Genomic DNA, 25,582 nt, shown 5'->3' on the forward strand with positions numbered 1-25,582 from the left:
TTGCAGCCGTCGGTAATGACCACCATGGCCACGTTTGGAAAGAGACCCCTACTCTTCATGTACCTGATGACGAGTGCTCAAACATCGCGAGTAATCGAATTGCCGTCATTAATGGCACATTGATTTGGGGGCCGTTTAATGTAAAATCCACATGAATTTTCTCCCTGGCTTCTTTTTAATCAGATTACGACATGGCGAGGGACGGGCCTGTTCTGCGTCCCCAGCTGTCCCTGTGGGCCTCTCCTGCTCAGCGTCTTTGCCGTGTTTCAAACGAGGGGAAAGTCAGACAGACCTGGTGAGTCTCACTAAGGACGCTCTCGCCCCTTCTTTGAGATCTCTTATGGTACTTTTTAAATGACAACTTTATCTTCTTCAAAAAATTCTCTTGAACTGAGGCTATCTCCCCAGTTTCTTGCTCTACAGGAGGGGCACAAAGAGCAGTGTCACGTCAGAGACACGCAGGGGCGGGGAAAACACCGGTTTCATCAGGAAGCCTCCCCTGTCCCAGGTGATGGGGATGAACTTGGCCGAGAGGGCCAGGTTATGGCATTTACTGTGGCAGAAGGACGTGCCCATCTAAGTGGGGAAGTCCAATAGCGGGGGCGCTTCAAAGTCACGTACAAGCCTCGGAAAAAGGTCCACTTGTTCTGAGTGCTCAGAGTCCCCATACGTCCCCTCGCCACCGCCTCCCCGCCGTCCCTGCCTCTTGGACAAAGACACTCACAAACGCCCACGGCTCCACACAGACGCCCAAGGCCTGGCCTCCTTCCAGGCTGAGACCTTCCAGTCTTTCCTTCCCTGTCTCTGTGTTTTAGCTTAAGTGTAATTTGCTCAGACTGGGTGCTGACCGTGTGTCTGGCGTGATGTGTGAGTGAAAGGGAGCAGAGGGTCGAGCCGGGTCAAGCAGGGCTGGGCCGCTCCCGGGCCCCCACTGCGTGCGCAGTGACTGGGTGGAACCCTGAGGACGGCTGGGGAGGTAACTGCAGGGTTTCGGTACAGAGAAGGGACTTTGAAACTGCAAATGTTCCACAGACAGCGACACTCTCGGGAAAGCAAGGCAAGCCTCAGTGAAGACAAGAAAAGGGCAGGGGAGGGGAGCTGCCCTGGCCCCAAGCTCTTAAAAAGCTATGCCACTGCTGTTAGTGACTTTTATTATTCTTCCCATCGTCCTGCTAATGGTGGGCACCGAGTGAAACCCAAAGTAGTTAAGAAGCAGCTCGCCAGAGAGAATAAAATCAGACTTCGAGGCCTTGACACAGAGAAGCAGAAATACCAAAAGTACTTTGAAATCAACAGAAACCTAATTCTTTTTTTAAAATCCTCACCTAAGGGTATGTTTATTGATGTCAGAGAGAGAGGGTTGGGGGGAGAGAGAAACAGAAGGTGAGAGAGACACTGATCAGCGGCCTGCTGTACACACTCGGACCAGGGACTGAACCTGCGACCTTCTGGTGTGGGGACGATGCTCCAAGCAATGGAGCCGCCCAGCCAGGGGCAAATTCTTTTTTTAATTCCCTGACACTGTTCAGTTTTCCTAATGGTTAGTCCAGTGGAAAGTGAGAACGTGGTTGATTAGGCTGTGGGGTACCATTTTCCCTCTTACTCCAGGAGAAACGCCCATAGACTCTGAGTTCCCAAGCTCGGTTAACACAGAGCAGCGCGGTCAGTGGCATGTGGGGCACCAGGTGGTGCAGGGCGGGGCTGCCCCCGGCGCCCACGGTCTGGGCGGAGGGACGGCGCGATGGTGGCGCAGCGCCTGTCCAGGGCCCAGGCCGCCGGCGTCCTTCCCTCGCCTCCTTCCCATCTGGGCCCCTGGACGCAGGACAAAGACGGTGGGGCTCAGGCGCCCTGTGGGGGGGGGGGGTTGCCGCGTGATTAAGTCCAAGTCAGCAGGACAAAACAGGAAGTGTGGTGGCTTCCAGAAACCCTGGCTGAGGGGCCACAGGCGCGTTTCTCTGCCCGTCCCTCACTGTCCTCCGTGCCACCCTCAGAAACTTGGAGGGGGCGGTGGGAGCTGCATCCCCAAGCCGGCGGGAAAGGCCCACCCTGGATGTGCAGGGAGAAACCCCAAGGGGCCTGGGCCAAACTTGGGGTTCCCCAGGACAGAGCGGCACCTCTGTGCCGGGATCTTGGAGGCACAGTCAGGCCCCAGGCTGACTGACGCAGCCGGTGACAGCGCCACACCACGGGGACAGCTTGCACCTGCTCAGAGTGGGAGGTGGCGTCGGAGGCCTGCGTGAAAGGCCAGGTGAGGGTGAAGGATGGGAGTGAAGAGAGACATGAGCAATGAAGGGGGCCAACAATTACGCGTCACGGGCACCTCGGGCATGTTTCAGTTTCGCACTTAACATTTCCAAACCGTCTCCAATACAACATTTGAATTTATAAAAGATAAGTGGGTTGGTTGGAAACATACCAAGTGAACCGAGCTTTCAAAATGACACATAACTGCCGGAAAAGACAGCTTTCCTCGAGTCTGACATCTTCCTCTCACCCTGGGGGTGTCTGGACTGAGAACACGCTGGGGAGGGGCCTGGGCGCCGTGTTCAGGGAGCAGTTTCAGAAGATAAAACAGCGTGCTGCTGGCGTGTGAGCGGCAGCCTAGTCCTTCCTCAAAATGCGGGGGCTAAGAAACACCATTCTGAAGCAAAGTTTTGCAAAATTCAGCCTTGTATCTCATTTTTATTAAAAAAATATTCACGTCACTAAGAGACCTTTAATCATGTCCTTAGAGTAATGGCTAACTTTAAAATGTTTAGCGGACACAAGGCACTGATTTTCAGCAACTCCCATTACTGTAGAGTCAGTTCATGAATCGGTGAAAATGACCATGCAGATCAGTCACACTCCCCTAGTTACCTTTTGTAAAAAATATCTTTATCCTATGACAGTTTTGAAATGACTAAAAACTTATGGAAAAGACCTCTATTTTGCTTACAGGAAGGGAATATGGTGTTCACCAGACACAAATCAAATATACAGTAAGAAATTAAATTTGTAGAACCACCTTGCTTTTTAAAAAAATGCACATTCACCAGTAGGTGTCACTCTTACACCAACTCACTGGGCTCCTTCCGCTGTGACCACAAGGAATTAGAGGACTTGGCTGAATTAGTAATAAAATCAAAATGCAAATACATGAAACGTAATTACAGAGACATACTGCTGCACAAATATTCAAAGGTAAATGTAGGTAATTCATAATTTTGTACATTTAATGTGCATTATCACGCCAATTTCCTACCGTCCCATAGATTATGTAAACTCACTAATATACATGTATGTTTATATTTGTACATGTATGGAAATTCATTGTTTATGCAAACTGAAAAGAAAGTCAAATATTTGCATGTCTGACCTAGAAGCTTTCTAAAATGTTCTTTATAAAAAGCAATGACAACGCTGTAGCCTCATAAAATCAAAATAGTATGGATTAATGCTTGTGCAGAGAATAAGAAGCTCCGTAGCTGAACTTGGCAGTGGAGCCCAGGATCAGCGCATGAGTGGGAGAGCCACCCGCTCCCCGGGACGTGGCCACGTCCCTGCACCTCCAAAGGGGACGCGAGTGGGAACTCAAGGTCAGCTGTCAACCGTGACTCTGAACTAGAAGCTCCCGGGCAGCAGAGCCTCTGGGGAGAGACCCCTGCTCACCTGCCACGAAGCCTCCCCACGCCCAGGTCGGCAGCCAGGTCCAAGGCGGGGCACCCTCTGCATCCATCCCGGGAATTCCCATGCTCCCAAGCTACCTCCTGCCCCACAGCTGTGTCCCAGAATTTTCTTAATAGGAGAAAGGCCTTCCACTGGCCTATGTTGGTAAAATAATGCTCTAGAAATTGTGAGTTTTGATTGTGAGTTTGACACAATCCCTAACAAACTAAGGACTTGCAGTGGCCGCAGTGCAGTTTTCCGCTGCGATGGGGGGACCTGAGAGGACAGGAGAGGAGAGAGCAGGCGAGCGGGAAAGCAGGAAGAGGGGACTCGAGGGCGCAGGGCGGTGCCTGCCACCCTATGGTGACCCAGGGTTGGTCGTGGGAGGGCCGGGAGCCAGGCAGGCCATGCCCTCGGGTGCGCTGCCCTGTGGTCCACTTTATGCGACCCGCAGAGGTGACGTGCCTTCCACTTGTCTCTCTTTTTTTTTTTACCACAAGCCTTTTCTTCTAACTTTGTGTGACGAATGTTTTGAAATACACAAAAAAGCTGGAGGNACCTGAGAGGACAGGAGAGGAGAGAGCAGGCGAGCGGGAAAGCAGGAAGAGGGGACTCGAGGGCGCAGGGCGGTGCCTGCCACCCTATGGTGACCCGGGGTCGGTCGTGGGAGGGCCGGGAGCCAGGCAGGCCATGCCCTCGGGTGTGCTGCCCTGTGGTCCACTTTATGCGACCCGCAGAGGTGACGTGCCTTCCACTTGTCTCTCTTTTTTTTTTACCACAAGTCTTTTCTTCTAACTTTGTGTGATGAATGTTTTGAAATACACAAAAAAGCTGGAGGTGCAATGGATATCCTAATCCTAGATTCAGCAACTTTTTATTAATAATATTCACATGTCGCTACATTTGCTTCCCCTACACATGTATGTTTGATATTGGATTCAGGTACATTCACCCACTTGTTGTGGACTGAACTGTTTTAAAGTGTGGGAAATGGCAGCCTGCGGCTTCTGCGTCTCAAACTTAACGCCCCCACCACGGCCAGTCCCACGCCCCCGGGAGGCAGCGGGCGGGGTGCTTACCTGGCTCCGGCACCGGCAGGTGTCTCCAGCTCCTCTCGCTCCATGTGGAACACGCTGGAGAAGGCGTCCTGGGGAGAGAGAGGCAGCAGCAGCGCTGAGAGGCATGTGGACGGGGCGTCCCCGCGGCCGCGCACGGCCAGGGCGGGACCGGCAGGCTGCACGCTGGGGTCTGTTGTTTTTCAGTTATTTTCAGGGGACACTGGGACAGCACTCACTTCGTGACCCCGCGTGACTGAAGCCCCTATCCTTTCTGCCCTTCACTTGCAACTTGCTTACTTACTCCTCTTTTTGACCGGGTATTAACGAATGTTAGCTTCGCAACTTCTCTATATTTATTCAGAGTCCTCCCGTTCTTGCTTTTATGCGTCTACTTACTGCTGCCGTTAGCTCCCAGGTGAGGGGCATGTTTTAAAGATGCACCTTTCAGTAATATTACAGTAATGACACTACCTTTCAGAGATCATTACAATCATCGTGAAGAGTTTAGCAGCATAGAAAAATACTTTTGGAGTTACATTAAAAAGCAGAGGACACATTTGCAATGAGGCCACACTCACACCTGAATAAAGAATTGGAAGGAAACGGAAATAAAACAATGATATTAGTTTAAAAGTGGGGTGCTTTTTTTCTTGCTTACATTTTGATTGTGCCTCACATTGTGGACATACTTTTGGTCAGTCAATAATTGTAGTATAAATCAAATCACTTAATCCCTTTTCTGAGCCCAGGCACTGAAGCCGTTCAAAGCGGGCCTTACTCCAAAGCACCGCTGAACCAGATCAGAGGCGGCACGACCCGGGTGAAGCGGGGAAGCACCGGCTGAGTGTTAGAGCGACATTCAAGTTGTCTGGAAAGGGGGGGGCCTCACATACAACTTTCACAAATTAGACGCTTAAGAGCAGGTCCTGGGCAAACGCGATGGATTGACGTACTGCGTTAACGAGTTCCGACCTGGACTTCAAAAGGGTCCAGATGATTACCATCTTGTAATCATCTCGATATAAAGACCTCATAACTGGTTGAAACTACAAAGCAGGCTCTCTGGGAATACGGACCCCCTGACAGCCCAGGGAGACCCTAATTGATGCTGTGTTAACGAGGCGGACACGTGTACACAACGATTCAGATGATGGTGGGCCATGCGGTGCAGTCTGACTACCTAACAATTAAACTTTTAAGTATAATTCAAATAGTAAGTGGCTTTTATTCTACTTTCCCCCAAAAAACATCAACTCAGATATCGTACTTGGACTGCAGCCAGCCGATACCAGCGGGTGTCCTGCTTTCCCTCCCACTGACCCACCAACAAGGAGCCCACCCCCAGGGTCTGCAGGAGAAAGAACACGGACAACTACCTGAAAAGGAAATACTCCAGAGGCAGCGGCCCCAAGGTCAGGCTGGGAAGTCAGGTGCATGAGGCAGACTGCCTTCATCTAGGGCCTGATGCTGACCGCAAACTCAGCGGGGACTAGAAGTAACCAGCCCTCCACCGAACTGTCTGTCCCCCGCACACAGCTGCTTCTTCGTGCTACACATTGGTGGGTGGAACGCTACCGGTTAGAACACTATAGAGGTTACAGATGTACAGGCAGCTTGAAAAACACCACCTCTATCGGGCCCTGCCTGCTGGTTTTCAAATAGTTTATAGAAGAAAATTGTATACCCCGGGATTCAGAATGGGGGTCTACCTGTCCCTCGCAGACAGGACCCCCTATTCCTGACCACAGAGAGTCCACACTGTACTACCAACGTGATTCTCCACCAAGGCGCGGAGCCCTGGACCACAGCCACCCGCGACACGCCCATGGTGACTGCTTAGAGGAGGGACACCGAAGGGACCCTGCATCCCCGCTGCCACCAAATTCCACCAGGACAGCTCAAACCACCTGTCATCGGCTTTGCGTGAACAGCCAGGAGGGTCTGAGAGAGAGCTCGGGGGCTGGCGTGCGGTTGAGAAGTGGCGCTCCGAGGAGCGTGTCGCCTTTCTACATGTGAAAAGGTGTGTGTAGTACTCACGGGGCAGTCCGTGTCCACTATGAAAATGGTGCACTTCTGTGCCTGCATGAAGGAGATGATGGTGGCGGCCATCTTCTTCAGGATCACTTCCAAGGACTGCTGTTCCTCGAAGATCAGGCTGGCAAGGTCAAGCAGCACCTGGACCAGCAGAAGCCGGGAGCTTATTGTCTAGTCATTGCTCGTGGTCATTAAAGCAGTGTCATGACCGACACGGGCTGTGCGGGGTTTACGCGCCTTTGATCTAACAAGTTGGGACCAGGTTTGCGTCTAAGCTTTCCCCACACACGTCCCTGCTCCCCAACAACTAACAGCAGTCCCCTGTCCGCTGTCACTCCAGTTAGGACAGCGGTTCAGTCGCAGACTCAGTCCAGAGTCACGGATTTTAATCCCCACTTCCCTTCCGTCCAGGTCTGTGATCTCAGACTCTTAAAACTGAGGGCACCGAAGGCACTTACAAGGCACTTACAAACACAAGTTTATCTTATTAACACAAGTTCAAAAAAAGAAAAAAATGGAGAGCAGGGGGCATGAACTATCAAAGAAGCACTGAAAAAGGATGACCTAAAACCAAAAGATGTAAGTCTCTAGATTGGGAGGGGCGACCAGGTATCAGCATAATGAGGTTGAAAGAAAAAGTCACATTGTGAGATTAAGTTACCAAAGCAAAGATAAAGAAATAATCCTGAAGCTTACAGGCAAAATAAAAACCTAGAGAGAGCCAATAATCAGAACAACATGGATACTAGTTAGGACATAAAGCACTGCCTTTAAAATCTGAGAAAGCGCTGTTTTTTTTTAGAATTTTATGCCAAACTGGCAGGTGGCACAGTGGACATTCTCATACAGGTGAGGACTCAGAATGGGCTGCAACGAAACAAGGCGGAGAACCGAGGGGAGTTAGGGTGCAGGGGAGAGCGGAGGAGCCCTCCTGAGGGAGCTGTGAAGGGGGTTCTGCACTGACGCCCGTGCAGAGGCCGAGGGCGCAGACGTTTGCCTTGGAGGAGGAAAGACGGAGGAGAACGATGTGGATTTGGAGATCCCCGAGGTAGAGAACTCAACCGAATGCCCGAATGATGGAGGGTCTCGGGGGGTGGGGCTTAGCATGGAAATATACCAGGGCAAACGGTTCAGGGAAAAAAGAAAGCAATTCAGAAACATCCAGAAAAACTAACATGAACAATTTACACAGTCATAGTACTGATAAAAACGCCTTATTTGAAATTGCAACTTCAGAATTAACCTAGACAAAAGGGTAAGAAAATTTAATGTTGGCTGTAGACAATACGTATGTTCCCCATGTGGGCAACCCAGGAGAGAACGTCAGGATGGGAAAGCAGAGGTTAGGAGCGGTGGTTCAAAGGAGAGACGAGGGACGTCCTGGTCTTGTGGAGAATAAAATAAGAGAGGATGTGTCTGGTTGAGAGAGCGAGCACCGACGGCCTTATTTCCATCACAGATGCAGCCCATCCCACAGCTCAGCCTAGGGCTCAACGGTGCCGACCGGCGAGGGGCGGTGCCAACCGGCGAGGGGCGGTGCCGACCGGCGAGGGGCGGTGCCGACCGGCGAGGGGCGGTGCCAGCCAAGCAAACCTGCACCTGCTAAGTCAGCCTGTGCCGTGGATCAGTGACAACGCGCGGACGATTGGGAACGGGAGTAACTGTCGGAAGAAGCAGCTCAGGTATTTAGAAGCTGAACCTGTACCCTGTGGGTTTTCGGTCACACACGTATACTGGACAAAAATCAGGCGCACACATTGGATAAAGGTCTAACAAAGTTCGGGAAGAATTTCCGTGCTCCCCAGGCCTCAGACTTGCCTGATTCCTCCTGTTCTCCAGCAGGGAGGTCTCATAGAGTTGAGCGTTATGAAGGACAATCCCACAGAAGGCCAAGTAGGCAGCAAAGTCCTAGAAAACAGGCAAGACACCACCCAATAAGAACGGTCTGTGAAACTGTCTCGTTACATTACCTGAAGCATAGAAGGCGTCCGAAGTTACTTAGAGCTAAAGAAATACTAGAAAGCCCAAAGTGGGGATGTTTATTCCCAGCAGGGGCGAGCTCAATGGCACCCCCAGTGGATGACAAGTGTTCGCACAGTCTCCTCCGTCTGCCCGCTAAGGAACAAGGAGAAGGGAGTGGGATGAGGGCACCGGGCTCTTGACATCACCTGAAACCGAACCCGCCCTGTGCCCATTCCGTGTGGTCTCCGAGTGGCACTGAGACTCAGGTCCATGCTGAGAAGACAGGAGTGGCTTATAACTCATTCCTGGGGCAAATAAAGCTCTCCTGCTTGTGAAGTTGCAAATAGGAGCCGAATTACCAGGCAGCCGTCACCCTCACTACACTACACTAAGGTGATGGCTCACGATGATACTACCTGTTGATCAGAATACGTCTTTACGCAACACACTTTAATCCACAGTGGTGGGTTTATTTTGCCAGGAGACTACAGCCTTGCGATGCAAATCTTTCAAGAGGGGCTCCTGTTAATGGACCACAACGGACAGCGGAACGCAAAGCCCACGGAGAGCTGTGCTCCCCACCAAGTCCTCTCGGTGGTCACTCAGAGCAGGAGTGTAGGCGTCCACTATGCGAATTACTTAGCGGGGCCTGCTGTGCTCTCAGCAGCTCAGAGCTGGAGGCCAGCGAGGGCAGTGGAGTGGAGCCAGCCGCACACCCGCCAGCCCGAATGCCCAGGCTGGCGCCTGGCTGTCTGCAGGCGAAGCCTTGAAGACATTTTGCAGTTGGCTTCGCCCAGAGGGCAGTTCCATTTGTAGCTGACCCGGAGCGCCAAGCCTGGGGCACTGCTTCAGGGGGTTTCGCTGGAGGTTGAATTTCTTAGTAGCCAAGTAGCCATGATGAAAGGTAAAAAAGCGAATTAAAGGTCCACGTCACTCTGGGCACACACAGCCGGCGGGGGGGGGGGGGGGGGGGGGGGNGCTGCGTGGCCGCACGGAGAGGAGGGGCGGGGTTCTGCGGGCTGGATGAGAGCTGGGTGGTCCACGGTCAGCGTGGCCCTGTGTCTGCCTCGGGAAAGGCAGCAGTGGCCGTTCCGAGCCGCTTTAAACCACAGTGCGTTTTGTGATCAAGTTCAGCCAAAGTGGAGCCCGGGGTCTGTGCACTCTGAAGTAGGGGTGTCAGACTCATCTTCACCGGGGCCCCATCAGCCTCAAGCTGGCCTTCAAAGAGCCACATGTAATCTGAGGACAGCATACATGTAACTACTCCTTCATTAGGGGCAAGGAGCTCGGCGCTGCCGCCGGATGAAACAAGGTGGAGGGCCCAGGTGTTTGTCACCCGTGGTCTAAAGAGAACACATCTTCCCAGACAGACGTCACACCGGACCCGAGTTTCGTACCTTCTCATCCTTTTCTGTGAATGTCCCGCCATTTCCCGACTTCTTGTTGATGGCCTGGGCCACGCCGACAACCTGGTGCGAGGAGAGAAAGGGGGTCATTTTGTTGAGCCGAGTCACTGGTACAAACTCACCAGACTGTGTCTGCAGAAGCCGTTCTGCTGGAGGTGGCAATAAGCTACGGAACCGGGACAAACCCATCAGTGACGGGACGAGTCACTGCAGTCTTGTTTCCTGGAAGAGTTTGAAAGTTTTTAACTTCTTGGGTCCCAGACTGTACTTGATTCTGTGAGTTCACCTAGCGTGGTGGAAGAAATCATTGGCAATCAAGCTTCATGTGATTACCTGTTATGGTTTTTCAATAAAAAACACTAAGTTGTGGTGGGTGGGTGCCAGCCGAGGACTCGGAAAGGTCGTGGGGGCGACAGGACGACTGGGCAGTCTGAGGTCCTGGAGAGCATGTGAACAAATCTGTCCTGGAGGAATGAGTGACCGCCATCACTGCCATGTGCCACTGCCCGGCCTGGCACGGTGAGGCCAGAGAAAAGACCACAGCCCTTGCTCACGGGAGTCGCAGGTGCTCCCCCAGGGCGGTTTCCACAGAGTGGCACAGGTGGGGACTGGGGTGGCTTTGGCTGGACAGGGTGGGAGGCAATGGCCGTGCACCAGGGACGAGAGCGGCCAGCAGAGCTACGGTAGCCCCTGCGGGGCCGGCGCAGTCCCAGGGCGGTTTTGGAGGGACGGCCGCCACAGGCCTGTGTGCTAGCCAGCCTGGTGCGGAGGGAAAGGCCAATGAGCGGGGGAAGGAGCAGGAGGGAGTGGGAGCATTCTTCTGACGGCTTTGTTTCCACGGAGCTAATAAGCCAGGCAGGCCGCTGGACATGGGGGTGGGGAGGCCGCCTGGACATTGGAGGAGAGAGGGGAGAGTATTAGGCAGTAAAACAACATGTCCAAAAAAGGAGCTAATTGTCTTGATCCCTACGAACGGATCCTCTCTGCGGCATGTTTTATTTTAGGGACGACCACACTCTCCCCCATACGTTTATCTAAACAACCTGGGATGGGTTCCAGATTCTTCCTTCCAGTGCTCCTGTATCAGATCAGTCCTCAGCCTCCCACACAAAGAGGAGCACACCCGCCCCTCTGGCCCCGGGGCTGCAGCTGGCTCTGTGTCTGCTCCGGGTCCTGGCGAAAGCCTCCTCCCTAGTGTCCCTGCACTGAGACATAGGCCATCCTCCACGCAGGAACACACGTGCAAGGTACTGACTGTCCAGACCTGTCAGGTGTCGGCTTGTGCGGCTCTGGGTTCCATGGGAAGCAAAGAAAGCTGTTGATCCTTAACAGTGATCTTTAAGTGACACCAGCTGTCCCCTGGCTTGAAATAAAACCCGGCCCCTCCAGTGCCCGGCAGAAACGGTTCTGTCCCCAGGCCATTCCCTCCTTCAGTTTAAACTCCAGCAAGCACTGGACGCATCAGAAGCTCCCGATCCCGGGTGGGCGCAGGGAACACTAGAGCAGAGACGGTGAGGTTACAGCTGTGAGCACTTCCCGTGGAGGTTAGGGAGCAAAGGACATCAATTCCGTGCCAGCTGCACCCGCCTGCAGAGCAGCCTTTGAGATAGAACATTCTGGAAGCACGACAAGGCCTCAACCCTTTGCCACAGCCCAGGAAGCAGGCCCCTTCCTGTCTTCCCCACTGCTCCTCCAAATTACCACCTCCGCTGTCCCTGAGACACCAGCCAGCCCGGTGACTTCCATCAGCCCAGTCTGTGCTGCCCTGGGTGGTCCAGGGGGTAGGTGAGCACAGGAGGGGCTGAGAAAGACATTTTAAGTGTTATTTCAATCAACCAGCAGCATCCTCCTATTTTAAGGAAAGGGAATGGGCCAGTTTTAAGGAAAGAGAATGAAGCCACAAAATACATTTAGTCCTTAGAGGTTTCAAGACATCACCACAAACTCTCTCAGCCTCCGCTTGTCACTGGGGGGGGCCTGACGCCCCTCCCCCCTCCACCCCCCCCCCCCGACTTGGGGCTGCACCTGCTGCCTGGCCCTTAAGGAGCAGGGTGCCCAGAGGGGGCGGCACACAGCTCTGGAGACTGCTTGTCCCCCGCCCTGCTTATCTCTGCCTCGGATGAGGACCCTGAGGGGCGAGGCCCAGGTGAGGATGAACTGAGGCCTCCTGCCCAGCGGCCATGGAGGGAGCCCTTGGGGACAAGGGCCTCACCTTCAAATACTGCTGCTGGCCTGAGAGCAGGGGGCCTGGGTGGAGCCATGGGCCTGCCCTGCCCCCCGGGGTCCAGACACCGTCCTGGGGCTTCCGGCACTTTGTCCTGCTGCGAGAGATCACTAGCACAGTCCTCACCATCACCAAGTGGTTTGCAATCGTGGAACAGACCCAGATGCTAAGTCCTCGTCACTTCCCCCATTCCACAGCTGGGGGGCGATGAGGAACAAGTGGGACCCACAAGGATCCTATGAAATCTTCCCCTCTTGCTCCTTCACTTGATTTAAGCCTGGAATGTTCATCTCCACTGGGTTAGAGGAGAAGCAAGGGGGGATGCTTAGATGTGGATTTAACAAGAAGGAACAGAGCACTTTCTAAAGCACTTTGCTCGTGTGATCTTAGCTCTGAGGAGATGGATGTGGACGTTTGCACATGTATGTACTGAGAGCAGTGATTTCACCGGCAACCCCCTTAACTGAGACAAAGTCAAAATTACTCAGCACTCAAACTCCACCCCACAGTCTAGTTATGCGCCACCGGGTCAGATGTTACCCGAAGAAACTGTTGACGCTTACCCACACTGGTCCCAGAGTGCTACGGTCTCTATTCAGGGCCTACGTACGAGTCCTCCAAGTTCAACGTGTAACTGGTCTGTCACACTACAGATGTAACGCATCCAGTGGTCGCCCTGCGGGGCCGAGCGAGACAGACACAGTGTCCCGTGTGACCCGGCGCTCAGGCCCCAACCAGCGCCCTGCTGAGCGTCACAGCGAGAGGACCCTCACGCATGCGCCCCTCTCGCTCACCCCTCTCCTGCTCCCAGGCCAGACGGGAAGCCTGGGGCTGTAACCTGCAGCCCGGTGCTCCCACCGCTGCCCCCGAGGCATGTTGAGCCTTAGCACAGGGGCAGCCGTTTTCTTCTTTGTGAAACTCGCTTGTTGGTGGTTAAAGGGCAAAGCGGGGACGGGGGAGGCCAAGCTCACGGGCATCGTGACATCCCGTCCAGAACAAACAGGAACTCTGCGAGCACTTCTGCTCTGTTTCTGAAACAAAGCTACAAGAAAGAATACCACGAGGGAATAAATGCCGGGGACGGTCTGTAAGTTTCAAAGAACAGGAGGAGCCCGTTCTTTAAGACGAAAATAGATCCAGATCAACGGACAGCCTGCACTTCGCCTCTGCTTCCTTCTGTGGCCGTAATCGCACGCCGTCTGATTACGGGAGGACCGTGCGTTAGTAGAGCTGTAACCTGACCTGCTCCCAGCCGACCTGTCACGTTGAAGGAGGCCCCAGTGGCTCTGGGAGCCGGACACCGCAGACTGGCGTCCACTGCCCGAGCCCCTGCCACCCCCGGCTGCGGGGTCGACCCGGCAGGCCCCTCTGAAGACACCCCGCTGCCATCCCTCCCCAGCCACTGCTTTGGTTTCCTGTTCACACAGCCCGACCCTTGAACGTGGGTGTTGAACTCGTTCAACCTGCGTCCTGTTACCTCGAGCTGATCTGTAATTCCTGGCGTTCCAGCTCTCCACCCACCAGGGAAAACGGTCTCACAGCAAGTGTCTCCCTCGTTTCATGCTTTCGTAGCCTCACTGCCAAGACCAAGCACCCGCACGTCATAGCAACTCACTCACTGCCTGTCCAGACAAGACAGTGCAGGGGGGAATGACAGTTTTTAAAATCAGCAAAGTCGGTATGGCTTAGCGTCACTTTTGCACACCGCAAACGTTTCTCTTTGTATGTTACAGCTGGAATTGCACGTCTGACTCCATCTTTACTTTGTGGTTTTCGGCAGGCATTAAATCTCTTGGTTCGCCAGAGTACTCATCTTATAAAAACCTCACAAAAATTAGCTGATATATTTTTTCAAAACTTGTAGGCTTTTTTCAAAGGGAGATATAAGTAATTAGAGAGTTAACTAAAATGCTCCCTCATCAAATTGTTGAAAAACTTATCATAGCCTTGTTATATTTGCATCAAAGACCGATGAGTGTGGCGTCACCTGTGACGAAGTACAGTCCAGATGCAGAAGGAAAAGAGAGAAGGAGCCCTGGTTCCCACTTAGATTTCTCCTCGGTGCCTGGAGTTGACAGGCAACCGAGAGGAAGCGGGGTCTCAGCCTGGAAGACCCCCTGGGCAGCATGGCCAGCTCAGGGCAGCGAGGAACATTCCCTCATCTTGGTCGGCGCAGCCCTAAAAACACAGCATGCACGGCCCCCCACGTCAGAGCGAGCAGCGCCTCCGGAGCGGCGCTGCACAAGTGGGTGGACTGAGCCACCTCAGAAAAGCTGCTTTCCTTGCCCCCCTTTCCTGAGCAGGAAAGACACCGTCTGGTGCAGAAATGACTGACGGGAGTGACCGGCTCCCCGAGACCCAGCATCACGCACGGAAGCCCTGGAGCAGCTGCCCCCAAATCCACACACACGCCGCGAATGGCTTTCTCTGTGCCCGTGGGCCCAGATGGACAGGATGCACACTCCCAGAACGCTCCTCTCCCCGGGGATGTGTCCTCCCAGGACGCCACAGAGGATGTGACCCTGAGCCCGCCTCCCTCTCACCCCTGCCCTTCTTCCTTCGTCTGACAAGGAGCCTCATGCGTAGTGGCTCGAACCTGTCGCCCGCAGAGCCCTCCAAGAGAAGGCAGCGCCCCCCCACCCCCACCCCCGCTCCACTGTCAGGGCCTCCGCCGCATGGAGCCCCGCGGGGCCCAGCCTCCCCGCCACGTTGTGACCCCCGGAGACAGCCTGCCCGGTCTGAATCTCCGCTCCACCAGAGCCGAGTTGCGTGGCTTTGGGCGAGCTCCCCGGTGTGCTGCGTGTTTCCTCATCTGTTAGGCAGGGGCGGTACTGGCGGCCTCCTGCGGTCGGGATGAAGGTCATGCGAGTCCATGTACCCCAAGTCCTCAGGGGAGTGTCTCGGGGTGGGCAGCGGCCACCAGAGCCCTAGCCCACGGCCCTCGCCCCGCAGCCCGGCCCGGCTGGCTCCCCTCTCTCCCCGGCCCTGCATCTTTCTGTCTTCATTCTCTCCAGCCAGTTGCTCTTTGACCTTTCCCAACAAACTCTTTTAGTTTTCTCAAGCTTCTCCTGCCCCCACCCGCCACTTTCCTCATTAACCCTCTCCTGTTAGAAGGGAGCAGAGGCAGGGGAGGGTGTAAAAACTCTGCTCTGTGATTTAATAAGACGTTTGCTGCAGAAGTTGAGGAACGTCTGTGACCCGGACTTGTAGAAAGGATTGCATGGCCATTGCCCTCGAGACAGGGTGGTGAGGAACCGAACTCCCGAAACTCAGAACACGAGACAGATGGGATTGTAGGTCTCTCCAAGTCTTCAGAGCCTCCCTGAATTCTCTGTTACAGCTCAGCCTCCCAAGTTCAACATTCAACTGCTCCAGTCAAGCAGTTTGGCACAGAGACGCCCGCGCCCTGAGAACCGGGCTCTCTGAAAGGTACCAGGGCATTTTGCAGACAGTGACCGAAGAGTCGAGGCTCACTTTTCACTGCAGGTTCCTCAGTAGCATTGGCACTGGGCCAGCGCAGAGGAGACTCCAGATCCACTTGGCCTTGTTTGTGGGGAAAACCAGCAAAGGCCTTCTCCTTTGAGGCACTGGTTCAACAGTGGTCTGTACTGTTATCACGTGACCCCAGCTGGCTGGTTGCTCTGTGGCCGGTGACCTGTTCAGACAGCTTTGTCACTCCCTGTCTGTCTTAAAGGCCCTGCCAGTTCTGTCTGTTGTAAGAACGAACAGCTGGCCTGCACTAGGACACCCCGTGTGCCAGGGACTGCGCAGGGCCCTTCTCATGACCATTCTCGTGACCCCAGGGGGCAGGTCGTCCTAAGCCCTGGTTTGTAGGAAACTCCTGGGTGGGGCCCGCCCCGCCCCGCCCCACCCCGCCCAGTTTCTCAGCAGGTGAGTGCTGAAGACGTCCTAATGTCGCTCCCCAAACCCTTACTGGGACTCTCCATTCTGATCTCAAAAGCTTCGTGGGAGAAAGAGGACTTCCGTGTGTGCACAGAAGCTGACCCTGCCCCGAGTGTGTTTACGTGGCCGCAAACGGGAAAATAAATCTGGAAGTCATCCACCACATCCTCTTGGCGGCCTCGCTCCTCCAGCAGCCAAGTTACTTCTTCAGATGACCATGGCCTGGCTGAGAGCCTTCTATTCTGTTTCTCATCATCCTCTTCTGTGCAGATAACTCTCACAGGACGTGATGTGGGCCCGGGGCGGGGGCGCAGAAGCAGCGGGTCGAGAAGGGGGGCAGCCAGAGGGTTAAAGCCGCGTGTGGAAACCCTCCCTTCGGTCAAGTTCTGGAGCCTCCAGGGAAGTTCCTGGTGGTGTCTTATCTCATGAAGTGCTTGGTGCTAGGGAGCGCTGACGCCGGCGAGGCGATCCCAGGTGAAACAGACGCAGAGCGGATGCGGAGCGTGGGGCAGGTAGGGGAGGGGAGGACGCTCGGGGTCGGCAGGAATGCCAGGGACACCACAGCCTGGGGACCGGGCCTGCACCCACTCTGATTTGATCTGTGAGGCACAGATGGCCTGTGGCTGAGGGTGGGGTCCTATGTCCTCGAAACCGAGTTTAAATCGTCCCCACTAGAGTAACTGAAAGGTCACTCACCGACAATGCCCAGGAGCCCAGGGACGTGGAGCCACCATTCATCATGGAGAAGGGCACAGCAGGCTCAGTGGCTTTGGGAGAGACCCAGGGAGTCCCTCCCACAGTCCCAGGCCCGCCCACCAGGCGCCTAGCGTCCCCCTTCTTGAACAGCACGGGGTGAACCACCCAGAGCCTCTTACACGCAGATTTTTGTCAATAAATACATTGGAAAAATGTGCAACGATTAGAAAAATCTTGCAGATGAACCTTAACATTTTCCGATGATCATTGGAACTGGGTAACTATTCAGGAAAGTGCATTACTCGATCACTCAACATATGCGAAATAAACCGATTATAACCACAACCACAGTGGTGTGTCCTGGGCAGAATAAAGTCACGAGGGAAGCGGGGGGTTGGCAGAGAAGTGAAAGGCTCGGAATCCAGTTTTAAGTGACAACAAAATCTCTGTCAGGATTCAACCCTAAAACTAAATAAAAAATATGAAGCAGGACATTTAAGTACTTTATAGTTAATTCCTTACTCTAGTATGCAAGTTTTTTTCAAAAAGAAAAATGTCTTCAGATGACCTTTTATGAAATGGAAACCTCTTGGCTTACCTCTTCCCTGTGATTCTTAATTGGCATGCAGAGGATACTTTGTGTCCTGTAGCCGGTAATTCGGTCAACTTCTGCGTTGAACCGAGGATCCTTGCAAGGAGAAAGAAATTCAATTTAGTGGCTGACCTGTTCAGAGACTGATTTGATTTTTCCGACTTACAAGATTAGAGAAACTGCCCTTCCACTCACCTTTTTGCCCTGGATGACAATTTTATTGCTGTAAAAGGCAGCTGATTGTGTAAGTGCACGGCATTTTTAACAAGACAAATTTAAGTTTTTCCGAGAAGCCAATGTTTATGAGAACTCGAAAACTGAAGACTCAAACAAAACGTTCAGAAATAAAGGGAATTCAAAATAGGAACCAATTTCGGCAGCGTTACTGAAAATCAGGGAAGCGTGGCCATGCCCCTGGGCAGCACAGTCCCAGCTCTCAGTTATGTCCCTCTGCCCGCCCCCCCCCCCTCGCCCCCCCCCCGCCCGCCCCCCCCCCCCCGCCCGACCCCCCCGCCCGCCCCGCCCAGGTCCNCCTGCCTCCCCTCCCCTGGGAGCACCAGCCCCCCCGTTTCCTCTGTCTCAGGGGCTCATAGGAATTTAAATCTTACCATCTCCCCCCCTTTTTAACACCTGAGAAAGCTCTATGGCCTCAGTCAGACCACAGACAACTCCTTCACCCCCTGGATGCCCTCCCCCTTTAAGGAGGCACACCGGGCACTCCCAGCGGTCAGGAGGGCCTGGAGGGCGTGCAGTCTGGACGGTGGCCACGGAGAGAGGGGAGCCCCATCTCACTGCAGACCCCGGAGGTGAAAGGTGGGCTGTCGGCTCAGGGACGGGCTGCTTTTGGCCCATCGGCGCATTCCGGTATGCGCGCAGGAATCCCAAGCATTTGCTACATTAACGAAGGGGTTCATTAATAACAGGTATCGCCGTTATCAAGGGAGATCGTCTTCAGCTCATTATCGTTTAAGGCCGATCTCGTCGGTGGGTGGGCGGCACCCTGTGGGGGGCGACTGGCATGGAAACCACGCACCAGAACAGAAATCCTGGACCGAGCGTCGGGAGCAGTAACCCTGGGAAGATACGGGCGCGGCCTAATAATAGCGACTCTGCTGGCACAAGGCTGCTTTGGGAACTCCCTTCGGAGAATATGGAATAGCCGCCCTGGAAAATCCTCGTCTTTGAAGGTCATTTCTATTTTTTTTTTAATTAGTCGAAAGTCGTGCAAAGCCCAAGCTGTAAATGGAATAAACGGTTGCACGGATTCACTCAATTGGGGTCAGAAACGAGGCCAGCCTTCCCCTCGGGGACCCAAACGTGGCATTAAAGGCTATTTCGAAAGAAAAGCGACACGGTGGGGAATCAGTGCGAGTGTTTCATAGTCTGCGCAGACGTGGCCGTGGGGTTGCTTTGTCTGCCGTATGCTCACGGTTCTACCGACACACAGGGAAGCGCGGCTGAGTGTTTCTAAGGAATGGCTCTCAAGTAGCACACTGCACCGCCGCGCGTCTGGAGAGAGCAGACAGCGCACCGCCGTGGATGTGCACGACGAAGCCAACAGTGGATTATTCTACAGCGTGATGTCAGAACAGGAAGGAGAACGCATCCTCGCAGTTAGGTTGCTAATGAATACGTCAATCATAAGACCACTTTATAAAGCAGAGCACTAGCCCCCGCGCCTAATTAGGGCAATGGAGGGAGGCAGTCGGGAGTTCAGAACCTAGCCCCCCTTTCGCAGATGCGCCCGGCGCAGACTGGGAGCCCACAGCCACCGGCGTCTCACTCCGCGTAGGGAGGCGGGCGGCAGTGCGTGCCCCACGCTCCCTGCAGGTGAAGCCGGGTCCGCAGGAGCAAGGCCCGCACCCGGGGCTGCGTCTGTTCCAGAGGCACATTCCGCAGAAGAGCTGGCCTGTGTTCTTCTCAAATATGTGTCAGGGGAGACAAAGAAACAGCGCGGAATGGCTCCGGATGTGCAGGGGACCAAAGCGACAGGGCAGGGTGTGCAGATGGGATCCTGGGCGAGGTCCCCGGTCAGAGGGAAAAGTAGCTGGGAAGGGCATCAGTGGGACACTTCACCCATCGTGACGATAACCCCTTAGGTAATAGCAGCATACCATAAAATGTCCTGATTTTGATACGTTGCAATGGTGTAGGAGAATGTTCTTGTTGAAAAATACACTGAAAATTTACTGGAATACCTAGTGAAAATGTCTCCAACTTACTAAATGGTTCAGAAGCAATAACCCGCACTCATTACTGATATGCATGATGTCTAGAGAAAAGGAACAATGCTGAAGCAAATCGGGAAAAACATAACGGGGGGGGGGGGCGCGGCATGCGGAAGCTTCTTACATGGGTCTTGCAACTTTTCCCTGAGTTGGAATGAGACGAAAAAGAACAGAAAACCAGACAGGAAGTAACACGATAGACTCGGCAAAGTATTGGGTGGTTTTCTTCTGCAAAGGGGCGTTTTAAGACAAAGCCTGAAAGTGATGAGCCCCCTGAGCCACGGCAGACACGGCACTTCCCAAACCGCGTTCCCTGGGGTGTGACTGGGCGGTGACCGGTGGCTGGATTCGTCAAAACCGAAACAGTGCCTGTGGTTATTTCTTCCTTCCAGGACTCGCTTTGGAAATAACTATATTAATCAGAAAGTTGTTTGAGGGAGCCCGTGTGTCTGGATAAAAGGAGAAAGTGAGCCCTGCAGGGTGTGAGACGGTGACGAGTTTTCTGGAGGAAGCGTGGCCAGGGGGGATGAAGTGGGGTGGGAGGAACGGCAGCTGCGTGGTGAGGGCCCTTCCCTCGGACCCCGAGTCGTGTCCTCGGAAGTCAGGGCGCATGTGGAGTGGCCGCCCTGTGGGGACCGGAGAAGAGCCTGGGGGTCGGTGTTCCAGTGGTTTGGGAGAAGGAGGGGTGCTCCGCACTGTGACTCCTTGGAGTCCCACGGGGGTCCCGGGAGGCTTAAGCTTCCACAGGATGCGGACGGAGCCAGGGCTCGAGGCTGTCTGTGCTGGCCAACGCCCCGTGTCACCCCGACCAGGCTCAGGGAAGCCTGACAGCCGGTGGGACGTTGCTTCCAGGGGTCCCCAGAAGAGTGAGTGTTAACATCCGGGGGCCGGGTGCAGAGAATTGGGGGACGCAGTGCGCCGTCCAGCCTGCTGGGGCCCAACTACAGCAGACAGGCGGGAGGGCACATTGGCCCCTGCCGTGGGCTCTGTTTCTCCAAGGAGCCCTGCCTAACCCCCGTCATACCCAGACATTGGACAACACCTCGTTTCTATAGGTAAGAAAGACGCCCAGCAGATCTCCACTGCTGTGTTGCACATTCCTCATTACGTCTCGCTATCAACAGCTGGGTGCCGCATTCCAGAAAGCTGCGTGATGCCAGTGGGCTGATGCAGAAGGCGATTCACAGGTGGGCTGGGTCTCCTCTCGCGTCCTGAGTGTATGAGTGCGTTCCTTTTATTGGTAATTAAATAGCCGAATCCTCCCATTTACGTCATTCTGTTACAAAGTATCAAAGACTGAGTGAAATGTTGATTTTTTCTCACCACTCATTTATCTGTGAGACTTTTTTTTCTTCCGAGCTTCAACCTGTGCATGCTTACACTTCACGGCCACCTTGCGGTTTCCCGAGGTGACGTCACCCTCCTCCAAGTGTCGTGGGGTCACATGTGCCTGAGAAACCCTACGGCAGGGTGCTGCTTTATTGATGTGAGTTTGAGGGCTCAGAGGACACTCGAATGCGTTTTCATGTCCCCACCCCTTTCACAGAGGCTGGGAGGCGGTCACTTCATCATTCACGTTGTTGGGGGGCTGACTTCCAGGGTCATGCCAACCTCGGTTACATGTCGACGGTCAGCCCCACAGCCCCAAAGGAAATTCCTGGGACACAAGTCACCTCTGCGGGGCCACTCTACACCCAGGCCAGGACCCAGAGGGTCAAGAGACAACGCAGGAATCTCGGCTGAGAGCCTTCGCCCTGGCAGAGGACAGGTGGGGGATGCGGACTCTTCCAGAGGGCGGGCACAAATCAAATCCTCGCCAACCCTAAACAGAAACGGTGTTGCCCAAATTCAAGGAGCGTAAGCAGATTAAAGGAAACACAGGTCGGTGAAGAAATTCTCTGGGCAGGGGACACCTGGGACTCTGCTGCCACTGAAGGGTGGAAACCCAGCTGTCACCTGTCATGAGGAGGGAATTTTCCAGCTGTGCTGAAGTGCCCTTCTGGGGTCAGCTGTGGTGGGATGTTACTACAGAGGTCGCAGGGGGCACCGAGACGGTGCTGTGAAGAATCAAAGTTGAATAGATCACGTGTGCAGAATGGGCTCTGAAAAACCGTTCGGGATCTAACCAGCGTAAAGTATCACATCTACCAAGTCCTACCCTCAGTATTTCTCCCCAGTTACTATTCATGCACCTTCAAAACCCGAGTCCTCCCGGAATCTTCTCTCGCCGACTCCGGCCCTCCCTGCTGCCAGGTCAGCGGACCCCACCTCCCCGTCTGCAGTGCACCCCCTCTCAGCCTTGAAGGCCAGGGCCCTGCTCCGGAGACCTCACTTCCTCACACTGTGAAAACCCTCCCTCCTCTCAAGTTCCAGTCTTTTCCCTCGGCTTCATTTTACAACCGCCGTAAAATCCATCTTGCTCAGGCGCAGCCTGATGTGCTGGTCCCCCTTTGAACCCGCCGGATTACTCCCCGGGGCCCTGGACCCAGCCACGCGCCTCAGCCTGGCACTCAAGTCCCCTCCGTGTTCGGGCCCCGCCCCTCCAGCTCCTTGGTGTCCGGACTACAACCCACCCATCACGTTTCCAGACGTGAGCCGTGGTCCCCACTCCCTGCCCTGTTTTAACTGCCTCTGCACATATGGGTCCCACCACGCACACCACTCCCTCCGTCCACCACGTCCTGCCTGCCGTCCGGGGTCCACACCCAGCATCGCTCCCTCCGATGGCCGTCCTCCATCCGTCCACCCAGACCCCTGTGCTCTCCTGCTCCCGGGGACCCACTGCTTTCCTCAGCATCCGTCCCTTAGGTCTGCTTTCTGTCTGCTTGTCCTCCTGATCTGGTGTGACTTCTGCTGAGTTGATATTTATTTATTTATTTATCTATCTATTTATTTATTTATTTATTTTTATAAGTTAACCCAGGTTTTTATTTATTTTTTATATATTTTTATTTATTTATCTTTAGAGGGGAAGGGAAGGAGGGAGGGAGAGAAATATCAATGTATGGTTGCCTCTGCCGAGGACACACAATGTATTGTGTGTCCCCTGCCGGGAACTGGCCTGCAACCCAGGCATGTGCCCTGACTGGGAATTGAACCTCGATCCTCTGGGTCTCAGGCCCGTGCTCAGCCCACTGAGCTACACCAGCCAGGGCTGAGTCAATATTTATAAAGATGCCTGGGCACCAGGCACCGTCCCAGGGGTTCTGGGGTGAATGAGCACCGCCGTGACCCCTGGAATCCCATGGAGGAGCTGCAGGTGGGGGCCCCGTGGACATTTTACAAAGCAGCCCTCCGCCCTGAAGGGCGGGGGGGGGCAACAGAGGGTCTTCCTGTCACCCACAGGTGACATGTCACTCAATCCAGGGGCTTGGTGTAAAGCCCATAGCTTTGTTGATGAAATGGATCACTTTAAGCATGAAATTTGAAACATCATATAGTATAAACATTAAGTGCATAATTAAAGATCTGTATATAACTATAGCAGAAGTGGGGGAAACAGGAAATCTACATTAAAATCTTTTAGAGTAAAAATGTCCATTTTTAAAGACCTGCATGACTTTATTTGCTTAGTAAAAATGAAAGAAAGACTAGAAAGGAAGAGACTCGGTCCTTGGTGTCAGGGGGACTTCGAGTGAATGAATATGATTTTAGATGGATGGATGGGTGGATGGGTGGGTGGATGAATAAATAAGTCAACAGGCTTTTTTTTGGATGGTTTTTGCACCTGTGTTAGAATCTCAGTGGAAACTTGGGAAGTTCACACAGAGGTAACAGACAGGGGCGTGGGAAGGTCGGGTAAGAAGATGGGCATGCGGCTGTGAGATGGATGATGATACAGTCTCACCAGCGAGGAACAGGGGACAGAGGGGACAGGGACCTGCCAGGGCCATTTCCCGGACACACCCACCAGTCAGGGAACTGGCATCTAAAAGATGGAAAAGTCACTACCACTGATTCCACTTCTGAACATGGCCGAGAACAATGTCCCCTCGATTTCAAGTGCCCCCCTGCGCCGCCGCGCCCCGCCCCGTGCGCCCTTACCTCGTAGGCGTCTTTGATGTTCAGGGGCTCCCCGCGCGCGGCCACGTGCCCCACGATGCCTGTGTTCCACTGCAAGCGGATGCAGCTGTTGGACGCCTCCTCCAGGGTGGACCCTTCGGCCACATCGAAGAGGCGACTGACGAGGAACTTGTCATTGGAGCTGTCCTCGCAGACGAGGAACAGCGAATAGCGGTCCGCGGAGATGAGCTGGTGGATGTGCAGGAATATTTTGTGGCACAGGGCTGTGACATCCAAGTGACTGGAAATGTCTTTCACCAGTTCCAAGAGTCGCGAGCACTGGTCCCCGTCGTCTTTATCGAGCCGCGGCGGGGTCAGCGGCATCTGCTCCTTCTTTGAGTCCGAGAGGAAGCGCACGGTCCCCTCGGAGTCCTTGACGACGATGGGCCTCAGGGGCCGGTCGAACTCCGAGGCGGAGATTTTCCTGGCGGGCGCGGCCTGGGTGCTGCTCTCCGCGCGGGCGCAGGGCCGCTGCTGCCGCTGCTGCGTGGGACAAGAGCAGGGCTCGGCGCGGCCTCGGGCGTCGTCCTCGCAGGAGGGGATGGTGTGCACTCGCTCAGCAAACCACGCGTTGACCATCTCTCTACGGAACACAGCAGGTGGCACGTTACCTGGGGCCAGGGCGAAGGGCGCCCCTGCTCCCGGTCCGCTCCCAGTCGGCTCCCGGTCTGCTCGGGGCGCCGCGGGCCGATGGGTCATGGGAAACAGCAACAAGGCGGCTTATTTAAGACAGTGCAAGTTTAGAAAGTGATGGAGGACAACTGGTCCAATGGACGTTTTAAGGAAGCAGGTCTATACGCATGTATTTTCAGATGTCTGACCTATACCATATCCAATGTCAAGTTTACTTCTCTCAAAGTCAGTTTGTATTACAGCACAAGACGCTGCCTGTGATGAGTCTTGGGAAAACATAAATAGGGCGGTGAACTGGTCGTCTACGACCAAGCCTGTTCTGCAGTTAAATATATGAACATTAAAAACAAATGCTTAACTCAACGTGGCTCGCTCACATCCCTGATTTCAGATAGCTGCTTCTCCATCGCCCCGTGCAGATCAGAAGGAGAACCAGACAAGACCAGTGAGTCGATCCCGTCTGCAGGAAGGCTGGCCATGGGGCTTCCTTAGACAGCGCTCTAATGACGCCCCACCAACAGCGGGAAAACCAATCTCGTCTGGTGTGAGGGATGGAAATCTTCTGGTGGGCAATACCTAATTTTAAAAATCCAGTCCAAAAAATGGAAATGATTTGTTTTTAATGTCCTTTCCTGAGAAGGAACCCTACGAGAGCTAGAAGCTTTGCATTGGCTGGTCTGCTTGTAAACAAACATACCAGGTCTCACTGTTCTAGGACCGGTCAGTTCGAACATTCCCCCGGAAGGCCGCAGTCTTACCTATCTGGACAGGGCCATTACTTCAGGCATTTTTAAAATCCTTCCTTTGAGATTAACGTCTAAGGAAATTTATAAGTCCCTCAGGAATATTAGTTTTATCTAAAAGTTAGACTTGTTTTCACCAAGCTTTCCTCTCAAAACAAAGCAAACAAATAAAGCAAAATTCAAAAAGGAACTAGCATTAACAGCTAATTAAAATCTGTGTCATGCCTAAGACTTGGCTTTTTCCAAAACTAAAATCTGCTTTCAAAAGAAAAACACTTGCTTCCACTGCAGATACTTAGAAGAACTTTCCTCTAATGAGAGCGATGCCATCCTCACGCCAGGACAAGGGTTTAAAATGGCCAGGATAGAAAACGCTGGGCGATGCGCTCTTTT

At 53.9% G+C, this 25,582-nt stretch overlaps 1 protein-coding gene across 3 annotated transcripts in view; it reads right to left on the minus strand.

Annotated features, from left to right (window-relative positions):
• PDE5A (phosphodiesterase 5A) overlaps nucleotides 1–25,582 on the minus strand; it is a 71,243-nt gene that overhangs the window by 31,435 nt on the left and 14,226 nt on the right. For all 3 annotated transcript variants that reach the window (XM_037036285.1, XM_037036287.1, XM_037036286.1), the window contains exons 2-7: nucleotides 23,796–24,396; nucleotides 17,530–17,619; nucleotides 10,100–10,171; nucleotides 8,559–8,648; nucleotides 6,744–6,881; nucleotides 4,728–4,795 (exon numbers count right to left, since the gene is read on the minus strand). In XM_037036285.1, coding sequence (XP_036892180.1) covers nucleotides 4,728–4,795; nucleotides 6,744–6,881; nucleotides 8,559–8,648; nucleotides 10,100–10,171; nucleotides 17,530–17,619; nucleotides 23,796–24,396 — 1,059 coding nt within the window. The remainder of the gene's footprint in view (nucleotides 1–4,727; nucleotides 4,796–6,743; nucleotides 6,882–8,558; nucleotides 8,649–10,099; nucleotides 10,172–17,529; nucleotides 17,620–23,795; nucleotides 24,397–25,582) is intronic.

The sequence above is a fragment of the Sturnira hondurensis genome, unplaced genomic scaffold (assembly GCF_014824575.4).
Source record: "Sturnira hondurensis isolate 20B ecotype Veracruz unplaced genomic scaffold, ASM1482457v3 Scaffold0022766, whole genome shotgun sequence".
Classification (NCBI taxonomy): Eukaryota; Metazoa; Chordata; class Mammalia; order Chiroptera; family Phyllostomidae; genus Sturnira; species Sturnira hondurensis.